General features: G+C 42.8%; 1 protein-coding gene across 1 annotated transcript in view; it reads left to right on the forward strand.

The window, feature by feature from the left end:
- The first annotated feature begins 2,146 nt into the window (after window positions 1-2,146).
- LOC127527461 (DNA excision repair protein ERCC-1-like) overlaps window positions 2,147-12,120 on the forward strand; it is a 45,571-nt gene continuing 35,597 nt past the window's right edge. Inside the window, exons 1-4 of the mRNA XM_051926358.1 lie at window positions 2,147-2,302; window positions 5,025-5,453; window positions 6,780-6,883; window positions 9,816-9,915. Coding sequence (XP_051782318.1) covers window positions 2,240-2,302; window positions 5,025-5,453; window positions 6,780-6,883; window positions 9,816-9,915 — 696 coding nt within the window. The 5' untranslated portion in view covers window positions 2,147-2,239. The remainder of the gene's footprint in view (window positions 2,303-5,024; window positions 5,454-6,779; window positions 6,884-9,815; window positions 9,916-12,120) is intronic.

Genomic DNA, 12,120 nt, shown 5'->3' on the forward strand with positions numbered 1-12,120 from the left:
TAATATATTTTATTTATATAGCGCCTTTCCCATGCTCAAGGCACTTACAGAATATAATAAAGAACAGCAGCGTATACAGTATATAGCATTGTACAAACCAGATAAATAAATAAAGAAGATTAAGACAGTGAATTCTGAAAAATAAAAGAAACAGACAACATAATTGATGGTCTCACACACACACACACACACACACACACAGAGGTTACATGAGCATCTTGACAGAGAAGTAAACTGAGAGAAGGGTAATAAAGTCAAGTAGAGCTAAAAGACAAACTGAATAGATGAGTTTTGAGTTGGTTTTTAAAAGAATTCATGGAGTCAGCTGACCTGATTAATTTCAGTAGGTCACTCCAGGAGTCTGGGCGCTATACAGCTGAAGGTCCTGCTGTCACTCATGGAGTGTAGATTAGTGTGGGGCACAACAAGATTACCAGAATCAGAGGACCTTAGTGGGTGGGCAGGCACATAGTGATGGAGAAGGTCACTGATGTAGTTTGGTGTGAGGTTATTTAACGCTTTGTAGGTTATTAGTAGGATTTTATATTCGATTCTGTAAGACACAGGGAGCCAGTGAAGATGGTGCAGGATGGTGTGATGTGCTCACTGCTGCTGGTCCAAGTCAGGACTCTTACAGCTGAGTTTTGAATAAGCTGGAGCTGTGATAGAACATTAGAAGGGGCACCGGCCAGGAGGGAATTACAATAATCAATGCGGGATGTGATAAAAGCAGAGACAAGTTTCTCAGCATTAGAGAAGGAGAGGAAGGAGCGAACACGGGATATGTTACGGAGGTGAAAGTAAGAAAGTTTCTTAATGTGATTTATGTGGGCGGAATAAGAGAGGGAGGAATCAAAAATGACACCAAGATTTTTTACAGTAGAGGCAGGTCTGATGAGATCACCGCCAAGATGGACTGGGAAGGAGCTCATTTTATTAAGTTGCATTTTAGTCCCAATTTGCAGGAGTTCAGTTTTATTGCAATTTAATTTTCTGCTCCATCCAGGTTTTAATTTCACTAAGGCAGGTTATGAGCTGAGAAAGCTCTGATGAAGTTCCACTTTTAACATTGAAATAGAGTTGAGTATCATCTGCATAAAAATGATAACCCAGTCCATAGCTACGGATAATATGGCCAAGGGGAAGCATGTAAATACAGAAAAGCAGAGGACCGAGGACAGAGCCCTGAGGAGCTCCTTGTGTGACTGGCACTGAGCTGGACCTGCTGTCACCAAGACTAACAAACTCTTGCCTATCAGTCAGGTAGGACTTGAACCACTGGAGGGCAGTGCCAGAGATACCCAGCATGTTCTCCATTCTGGACAGTAGGATGTCATATCTGACCTGAGTGTCGAATGCTGCACTGAGGTCTAACAGAATTAATATGCTGGTCTGTCCAGAGTCTGCTGCCATAACAAATCATTGGTTACCTGTAGATGAGCAGTTTCACAGCTGTGCTGCGCCCTGACACCAGACAAAGGGTAACATCAAATTATTAGAGGTTAGGTAATTGGTGAGTTGGGAAGCTACAACACGCTCAAGAACTTTTGACAGGAAAGGTAAGTGGGAAATAGGCTGGAAATTGTTAAGATTGTCAGCATCAACACCAGACTTTTTTAACATTGGGTTTACAGAAGCAATTTTAAAAGTGAGCGGCACAGAGCCAGTGTCAAGGGATGAGTTTATTATTGTTGTAACAGTCGGGATTATGGCATGAAGGCAGGATTTAAGTAATGTGGTGGGGATGGGGTCCAGTACACAAGTGGCCGGCCTCATCTTACAAAGCAGGTTATTAACAGACGCAGATGTGACTGGTGAGAACTTAGAGAAGGAGCTGGATGGAGTGGGAAAACAGGGAGAGATCTAAACAGACGATGTATTTATGTTAGTTGAATTATTTAGATGATTAATTTTGTTACGGAAAAAGTGGAGGAATTCCTCACAGACTTCAGTAGAAGAAACTTCAGTAATCAAGTAGGTGAGCTGCGCAGGCGTGTGACCTAACAGTGACGTTCAGTGTACCAAAAACGAGGAACATTAGCCAATCATCTGTAAAAGCTGCGCAGATTCTAGACTAGCGAGAACGTGCCGTGAGCGACGAGTGTTGGTTCTGTTGGTTAGGTCTGATCTGTTGGTTAGGTCTGAGTTTCAGCGGACTTGGGTGTCATGGCGTCGCCGAAGGAGTGCGATAAAGAACCGGCGTAATTCTCAACTTCATTTAGCAGCTTATGTTACAGGAATGGAAAAGATGAGGTTTAACATCAATTTGGAAGATTCTATATTTAATAAAGAGCCGACACCGGTATTTGTCTTTTTGTGGTTTGTATAATCAATCATATTGTTAGTGACTATTGTCAGGAACGGTCGTCTCACGTTCAGTTTTGATTTGTTTAAGTGTGGATGAAATCTGAATGTAATTTGTAACCTAATTTATGTATCGTATGACCGCGCCACAGCGCTGATGTCATTGCGGGATTACTGTTCTATAGGTTCCCGTCGTTGGTTGTAAATTAAACACCGTGTTATACGAGTAACGAGATGCTTTGGCAGAGTGGTGGCACTGAGGCTAGTAATCTGCACTGGCAATTGCAAGGCTGCCGGTTCGAATCCCGTAAATGCCAGTAGGGACTCTGCTCTGTTGGGCCCTTGAGCAAGGTCGTTAACCTGCAATTGCTCAGCGCTTTGAGTAATAAGAAAAGCGCTATATAAATGCAAAGAATTATTATTAATTAAACTGGACTTTAACTTCTCTTATTATCGCTTAAAGTTCGTTACTGTAATTTATTGAGGAAAACTTCAAGGTCTTAAGCTGGCAGTGCAGCGACTTCATGTGGATGTTGAGTAACGTGTCAAACTAACACACAGGCTCACATGTACATTTAACACCGTATGTCCTGTTTTGTAAACGTGTAACATTCTTAACCGGTAATCTTTCTTTATGCCGGTGTTCTGACATTTCAGCATACCTATCAGAATGGCATAATGTGGGCTAATGCGCACGCGCAGAACGTTAACACGTTATTTGCGCATGCGCTAAACTTTGTTTCGCTCGTCTATCATTTCAGGATACCACCGACTAAAGGTAAGTAATTGCGCATTATTAGTAACATTTTTACTGTCCATTCGTTATATAGCTACAGTTTAAGAGCGGTCCACTCATACAAAATGTAGGTGTACTGTTTGAAAGTGAAGTTTTATTATAGTTTTCTGAAGTTGTTTCTTGCGATTTGAGCAAGATACTTCATGCACGTTGCGCGTCTGCTCCAAACAGTTAATAAAACTTGGATTTTTTTTGTTCATAACTGAGTTTTTTTTATATTTTGTTATAGTTCTTGAAAATATACTGACTGACAGTATCTAACTGCTGTTAGGTAGTTCTACATAAAATATAAGTTTACCTAAGACAAATTTGGGCTGTAGGAGTAAATGTAGGAACATCACACCACTTCTAACAGGACAGGTATGCTATTCTGACCGTGTAAATGTAGCCATCAGAACGTTATACCTCTTCTAAAACAACAAGTAGGTATGTTATTTTGATAAGGTATCTTGAACTGATAGATATAGCTATCAGTTTGCACTACCAGTATGCTGTTCTGGCAAAGTATGCTGAAATGTCAGAACACCTGTGCATTCGTCTTCATCTTCATCATTATTCGTCTTCCTCCTGCGTTGCTCACAGTTTAATGCTAACTACTGAAAGAATGAAAAGGTGATCACCTCCGAATGAATTCAACGAATAGACGAATCGGTAACAAGGCAGGTAAGCCAGCCTGCCCGGCGCTTGTTGTTAATAGCTGGGCTTTCATCCAAAGTGACTTCCACATCAGCATGGTGGGAGATAACAAGTTGGAGGACAGAGACTGTATGGGTGTGGGTGGGTCTTGCTTCATTAGGTGTTGGGGTACTTCACACCACAATTCACACTTTTATTTTTTTGTTTAGCTTATATGAAATCAAATAAATCAAGGTCTCGGCATGGGCAGGAATTCAGTACTTTTTACTTCATTTGCAGAATTTTATTTTATCATCTTCTCCTGTGTTTGTCAGTAGAGTTTTGTCTCAAGGGTCTCGTGTTTTTTCTCTCACATCCCCCAGTGCACTCACCACACATGACCTGTTAGGTGATGAAGTGATGAGAGAGACAGTCACAGGATGTTTAGGGGGTCCAGAATGACCAGACCGTGGTGGGCAGTTTAGCCAGGACATCAGGATACACCCTGCTCTTGACTTAGGATGCCCAGGGGTCTTTTATGACCACAGAGAGTCAGTTCCTCAGTTTTACATCTTCATCCAAAGGATGGCACCATTTTTACAGCACAGTGTCCCCCCACGTCACTGCACTGGGGCTGTGGGGTCCAAAGGGTTCCCGCCCCCTGCTGGCCTCACCAGCACATTTTCCAGTAGCCACCCAAGCTTTTCCCAGTTGCTCTCCCCTCCAAGTACTGGCCGGACCCGAACACGCTTTGCGTCAGGTGGGTGACCCGTTCTGAAGTGCAGGTGGTATGGCTGCTGGATTAAAATGGCAGCTTTGGTCACTAAATAGAATTTCCCAGGTGCAGAGTATTTTAGTCCTCAGACCAAAATTTCACTGACTAAACCCACAGCAAGGAACAACTTTGTGTTGAGGCACTAAATAAAGCCCCCCAAGAGGGAAAATGTTCAGCCCGTCACCTTCCCCTGTAGCAGTCTGTGCAGAGAACGTGTGGCTGTGCGTAGCAGACAGGCACACCTTTGGCTTTATCTGTTTGACTTGTTTCTCCATACCTTGCAAGCTTTTATTTTTATTTATATCTATTATTTTTTTCTTGTAAAAGGAATTTTTTTTCTTCGTATTAAGCAATTGGAGCTAAATATTTTGTATGAAGATGTGTTTTATATGAATAAATGATGTTGTTGTCCTTATTCTGTTAGCCAGGATGATAAACCTGAACTTGATAAGGCCGAGTTTTGTTCAGGATGTCGTTATTGTCTGCAGACTGAAACCTAATTTCATTTCTATTCTATTTGCATTTCTCACGCAGGTGAAGCCATTGTTCAAATTCTCCGTGGACAGCGATGCTAAAGCTACACAACCAAAGCCCGATTCGGATTCTCACCCCCTCTCCTATAGCGAGTTCATCATTAAACAGAAGGCCTCCTCCTCTTCAAGTAAAACTGACTGGGTGTCCCCAAAAAAAGAGGCCAAGAGCAGAGACACAAACCACCCGCTCTGCACGTCAAAATCTGAACCCGAAGAGGAAACCAAACGTCCAAAGTACGACGTCTCCGCTGGCATCGAGAAACCCGCAGGGGCTTTGTTGGAAAACCAGGGGTCAAACTGGGAAGAAGAGCAGCTGGTGGGAAATTTACAAACGGGAAGCACGGACACGCAGAATGAAGGCGTCCCCTCCGCCGTTTGTGCCCCTAAACCACCTGGGAGTGGAAACAGCATCATCGTCAGTCTGAGACAGGTAAGGGGTGGTGTGGGAGAGAGCGGCACGGGACACTTCAGGGGTGATGAGATCTCCATGTTTGAACTTGTGATGCATTCGCTTCTATTCATTTTTTGCATTTTAAACCCCTGTTTCCAAAAAAGTTGGGACACTTTGTAAAGTATAAATAAAAACGATACAATGATTTGCAAATCGTGTAAACAAGAGGAGTCCAACTCTGGTCCTGGTGGGCCGCAGTGGCTGCAGGTTCTCATTCTAACCATCTTCTTAATTTGTGAGCCGTTTCTGCTGCGGATTCTCTTGTTTTTCCATCATTTTAATTGACGTGACTCAAACCCCCTTAGTTCACAGGTGTCCAACTCTGGTCTTGGTGGGCACAGTGGCTGCAGGTTTTCATTTTAACCATCTTTTTAATTAGTAAAGTGTTTTTGCTGCGGATTCACTTGTTTTGCCTCAGTTTTAACTGACGTGACTCAGACCCCCTTCCTTAATGAGCAGCCAAACAATAATGAGACACAAAGTAAGCCGCCACAGGACCAGCTCACCTGAAAATAAAGAAAGGTGAAGGTCTCGGTCATGTTGGTCTTCTCAGGTCAATAAAACATCTTGATGGTGGTCTTAGAAAAATATAAAACAGAAAATCAACAGTCTGCTGTGGCAGAATGAGAGCAGCAACACGTCCTGATATTCAATAACGGCTTTAATTGGCAGCAAGAATTGGCTTCTTCACTTCCCGGGTGCTCCCTGCGTGGAGTTGGCATGTTCTCCCCATGTCTGCGTGGGTTTCCTCCCACAGTCCACAGACATGCAGGTTAGGTGCATTGGCGATCCTAAATTGACCCTAGTGTGTGTGTGTGTGTGTGTGTGTGTGTGTGTGTGTGCCCTGCAGTGGGCTGGCGCCCTGCCCAGGATTTGTTTCCTGCCTTGTGCCCTGTGTTGGCTGGGATTGGCTCCAGTGGACCCCTGTGACCCTGTAGTCAGGATATAGCGGGTTGGATAATGGATGAATGGATGAATTGGCTTCTCATTAAGAAACTGGTTAGAGTGAAATGGGCTGGAGTTTGATGTTCCAGTTTAGCTGGTCATCTGTTGGCTTGTTTCACGTCTCATTTCGGTCTAAACTAAAAAAAAATTACAGATTTGCTAAAAAAAAACCAAAATGGCTGGTAGTGACTTGACTCCATAACTGAGATGGTCAGAAAACTACAAAGATTGCTGTGTTCTTTTGTGTTTTCTTCTTCATTGGAGAGATGCTGCTCTTCTTTTTAAAATCTTAACTTTCAAACACTTCAGATGTCCAATACTTGTTGCGTGGCTTATTCCTGCTTCTTTTTATTCATCCAGAGAGGCAACCCAATTTTGAAGTTTGTACGAAATGTGCCCTGGGAGTTTGGTGATATCATTCCAGATTACGTCTTGGGACAGACAACATGCGCTCTTTTCCTCAGGTTTGAAATTCACTCCTTTATTTTTTGCACTTCTAAGCCTATAAGCAAAATGCAATTTAATTTAATATTAATGCAGGCATGTCCTGGGTCTGGAGAGCTGCAGTGAATGCTGGTGTTTGTTCTAAAATGTATATAATAGACAAATGTAAAAGGTACTGTAAGAAGTTTAAAGTATATCCTCTATTATGTAAAAAAAATCCTGTGACGAGACTTTTTGGAAGATCTTTTCAAGTCCCGCTAGTCGAGACTTTGGCCGTGAGATTTTTTTCAAGTCCCGCCCTCCTCTCCACCATTTCCGGTTCACGGCCCACACCCTCTCACGGTCATCTCACGGTCCTCTCACCTCTCATTGGTGTCAATGCTTTGTCAGACACAGTTCTTGCTCTCTCAGCTCTTATAAATTTTTATGTTTTCCTCACTTTTAAGTTCTTATGATGTCCAAATCTTATTGAAGAATTTCATCCCGAAGGGTTATCAACGGAAGAAAGGAGCACACGAGCACCGAGAAACGATGTAGTCAAACAAATTAACGGCAAAATTATCGATCAGCTACACGTCAAATTAGTTAAACACGTATCAGTAGACTCTGCTGAAACAGTTGGTGGTGATGGTGAGGAAGATGAAAACATCAACTTACAATGTTACGGAGAATATCTACAACCGTTAACATAGTCTGGTCTTTCACCACACGAATTACTGTAGAAAGAAGGATGTATCCAAGAAAGGTAATGGAGTTCATCTTCAGGGGATAACATTACACACCAAAGGAGATCTTGATATGCCATTCGTAATAAAACGCTAACAGTTTCCTGTTAGAATACTTTTTACAAAGTCAATTAACAAATCACTGAGCTAAACATTTGAAAAAGTCGGCTTATTTATTAGAGAGAAAGAAACAAAATTCTGAGACGGCAGTTAAACATCGCATTGTCACGATGAAAGTCCAAACACTGAATCACAATTCAATGCGATATTGACGAAAACGGAATTCAAAAAATTTGTTTTTACTGAAGTTTTGCAGTAAAAGTGTAAGTTTAAAAAGTATTTGCATGTTAATTCTTAAGCAAAACAGAACAAAATCGCATTACGCAATGAATAACTTGTAACGCAACATGAAACATAATTTACTTTCAAATTAAGTTTTACTGTGGTTAATCACTCGCTGTAATGTAAAATAGTTAGTAAATTGTACATCCGCTTCCCCATACGCGAGCGGCAGAACTGCAAAGAGGGGTAGTGCGTAGTGCAGGCACGGGGGGTTAGTGAGCGAAGCCCCCTAGTCCTACATATAATAGATAAACATAAATATGATGGATATGAAAGGCACTATATAATAGACATATGAAAGAAATTGTTTATGCGGGATTGAAAGGCACTATATACTGTAATAGAGAGACCGATATGTCACTTTTACCAAAGGGGGTCCGTGCTCTGCTTCAGACCATCAGCAGCAGTGGAGACAAAGCAGCCACTTCAGATGCACATTCATTTTCAGTGCCATTCTTTCCCCCAAAAGACTCAAAAACACATATTTTTTATATTAGTGCTCAAGCTTGCTTCATATTTAAGTTTCCTGATAAAAATGCACACTTTATTTCTCCTTTGGGATAATTCTGATTTGTTTCTCCGAGCGGATTGAGGTGTTTATACACAGTAAGCCAAAGAGAAGTACCACATTTGAAACATTTATTTTGCAAAAATGCTACAAGATAAAATAAATTTCATTACGACACAAGAAATAGATTTTTTTCCCACTGTGTATTAAAAATTATGTCTTCACGGTGGTGGCCATCATTAGCAATCCACTCTTTGAGACGATTTGTGAACGCTTACATGGCTCGTTCGGCCATTTCAAGGGGAATAGTGGAAATTTCAGGGTGAATAGCGTCCTTGAGGGCTTCAGGGTTTTGAGGTCGGTATTGTGTATGCCTGTGACTTGAGAGAGCCCCACATGGAGCGAGATCAGGCGAACATGAAGACCACCCGACATCGCCACGCAGGAAGGTCAGCTTCCCTGGAAACATCTCCCGCAAAACATGCATGGATCTCCGCGTCATGTGAGCTGTTGCTCCAGGCATCCAGCTGTTGGGGCCGCAGAAAGTTCACTAGCATTTCAGTGTAACGTTCTGAAGTGACGGTGACCGTTGCTCCCCCCTTAGGGCCTACAATGCCAAATTCTGCAACGGCGCACCAAACTGTAACACGTGTGCTTACTGTACAGGAGTCTCTGATGAAGTCCATGATGGTTGGTTTCAGCCCGATAACTAAAGTTTGGCTTATTTACCCAACCATTCAAATGGAAATGCGCCTCATCGCTGACGTTACATGACATCTCGATGAATGGTCTGCCATTGTCTACAGCTCTCCCAGTCTCGCTGTGAGTTCCTGCACTGCCGTCATTGTGTATGGATGGAAATGAAGGGCCTCGTGCAAAATCAGACGTGTTGGAAATGCCGAAGGCTGAAGCGAGCTGAACGTCTAGGAGACTGCAAAATGGCTGCCCTTACAGCTTGGATGTTTTCAGGCGCTCATACAGTCCGAGGACGGCCTGGAGATTTTTTGTTCAGTGTTGCACCCATCTGTCTAAATTTGAATTGCTTTCCTATTTGGGACGTCTCCATTAGGTGGAATGCTGAAGTGCGTTCGGAAGGCGTGTTGCGTAGTGATGATGGATTTGTTGTTTTTGATGAACGCTTAGACAGCGAAAGCAACGGTGCACACCGGACCAAGGCATGTGGCCGACTAGAAACTAAAAGGGATCGCCTATCAAAGGACCTCCACCCCAAGCCACTTGGCTACCTCTACCTCAAGCAATGACCTGGAGAAATGGGGCACTTCTTATCGACTCACCCTGTATGTATTATTCTGTCTATTACTTGATTAACAGTTATTTTTTTTGTATTTTTTAAATCTTTTTGCTTTAATATTTCAGTCTTCGATATCATAACTTGAATCCCAACTACATTCATGATCGTCTGAAACAACTTGGGAAGGCATTTACTCTGAGGGTGCTGCTGGTTCAAGTGGATGTGGTGAGTTTCCTCTTTGTTCCCAGTTACCAGCAAGAGTCTTAACTGGGAACGAGTTTGGATTGTTTGAGACCTGCATGCGAAGTGTTCATGAGGTGTCATTTAAAATCTTACACAGAGCAGTGCCATTCTTCATAATTGTTGTAGTCTGTGTCATATGAAGACCCCACACCTCCTAAGCAGACTGCCATGTAGTAGCTTCATAAATACGAGGGTTATCTCTCATAAAATAAAAACATTCAATATTGTGTGTGAGGGACAAGTCTTTGCATTCAGGCTTGAGAGCTGATACTTGTAATAAAGTCATCAACCCCAGCAATAAGCTGTCAAAGGACTTTAGATTCAAGATTCATAATTCAAGATTCAAGAGTATTGTCATTTCATCCATATACAGTAGTACAGCATACAGTGAAACGAAACAACGTTCCTCCAGGACCATGGTGCTACATAGAACACAGGACAGTGAAGAATCCACGACACATAACATAAAGACACATAATACAGTATATAACAAGGTGCATGTGAGTCAAATGTGCAACACTGCAGAGTCGAACACATATATGAGATATCAGTCCGGTCCATGAGTGTTCAGGAGTCTGACTGCTTGGGGGAAGAAACTGTGACACATTCTGGTGGTGAGAGCCCGAATGCTTCTGTACCTTTTTTCTCAATGGCAGAAGTGTAAACAGTGAATGTGAAGGGTGTGTTGGATCATTCACAATGCTGGTGGCTTTGCGGATGCAGCATGTGGTGTAAATGTCCATGATGGAGGGAAGAGAGACACTGACGATCTTCTCAGCTGTCTTCACTATCTGTTGTAGGGCTTTGTGATCCCTGACCGTGCAATTTCCAAACCAGACAGTGATGGTTGCTCAGGATGCTCTCTATGGTTCCTCTGTAGAATGTTGTTAGAGTAGCTGGTGGAAGATGGGCTTTCCTCAGCCTATGCAGCAAGTAGAGCCGCTGCTGGGCTTTCTTGGTGTTGTGGGACAAGGTGAGGTTCTCTGCCAGGTGCACACCCAGGAATTTGGTGCTATTGATGACCTCCACAGTTGTGCCGTCAATGTTCAGTGGCAGATGGTCACTCTTAGACTTCCTAAAGTGAACAATCATCTCCTTTGTTTTGTCTACATTCAGAGACAGGTTATTGGCTTTACACCAGTCCGTTAACCGCTGCACCTCCTCTCTGTATGCTGACTCATTGTTGTTGCTGATGAGACCCACCACAGTCGTGTCATCGGTGAATTTTGTGATGTGAATAAAGCTGTGCGTTGCTGCACAGTCAGGAGTCAGCAGTGTGAACAGTAATGGACTGAGCACACAGCCTTGAGGGGCTCCAGTGCTCAGTGTGGTGCTTCTGGAGATGTTGTTTCCAATCCTGACTGACTGAGGTCTCTCAGTCAGGAAGTCCAGAATCCAGTTACAGAGGGAGGTGTTCAGTCCCAGCAGGCTCAGCTTTTCCGTCAGCTGCTGAGGAATAATTGTGTTGAATGCTGAGCTGAAGTCGATAAAGTAATATAAGTAGAAAGGCAGGGGCACCCTGTAATGGTGTCTGTCATTCACCTCATCCTGTAGTCATTAGAATGTATTAAAGAAGAATATGGAGACACACTGTAAAGGAATATTACCTTATTGTTTACTCGCTAGTATATAAGGAAGATACAAGTTTCTGTGCTTTAGAGAGCTAGGAAGTCTCTCCTGCTGTATGATTCTTCTCCCAGCGCTGTGTGTGGTGGTGTGGATTTCTTATTATATAATCACTGAAGACAAGCTGCAAAAGGTCCTGTGTGTGTGTATTCATTTAGTAGATCTATTGGAGGGCACCAAGTAAACTCGTTCTTCATTTTGAGCCACTCTGACTAGACAAAGCCATTACTAAGCTCAGAGCAGTTAATCATCCAATAGACTATGAAAAGTAAGAATCGTGAGGTAAAGAACATACCACATGGTCAAACCTTAGCCATATTTCAGATGAGACTGGCAGTGGTCCTTCGGTCTAAAATAATTGTGACCACTAGTGAGCGCTCCAGACCCCCACCCAAAACACCTGATAAAACCTGGTCTCTGGTTCAAATAAATTATTGACAGATGGATTGGGGCGGCCAGCACAGTTATGCGGTCGCTGTACTGATCTGTAGTGGTGAAGGAGGAGTCAAGTCAGAAGGTGAAACTCTGTAATTTACCAGTTGATCTGCATCTCCACCCTCA

This window comes from Erpetoichthys calabaricus, chromosome 4, assembly GCF_900747795.2.
Source record: "Erpetoichthys calabaricus chromosome 4, fErpCal1.3, whole genome shotgun sequence".
Lineage (NCBI taxonomy): Eukaryota > Metazoa > Chordata > Cladistia > Polypteriformes > Polypteridae > Erpetoichthys > Erpetoichthys calabaricus.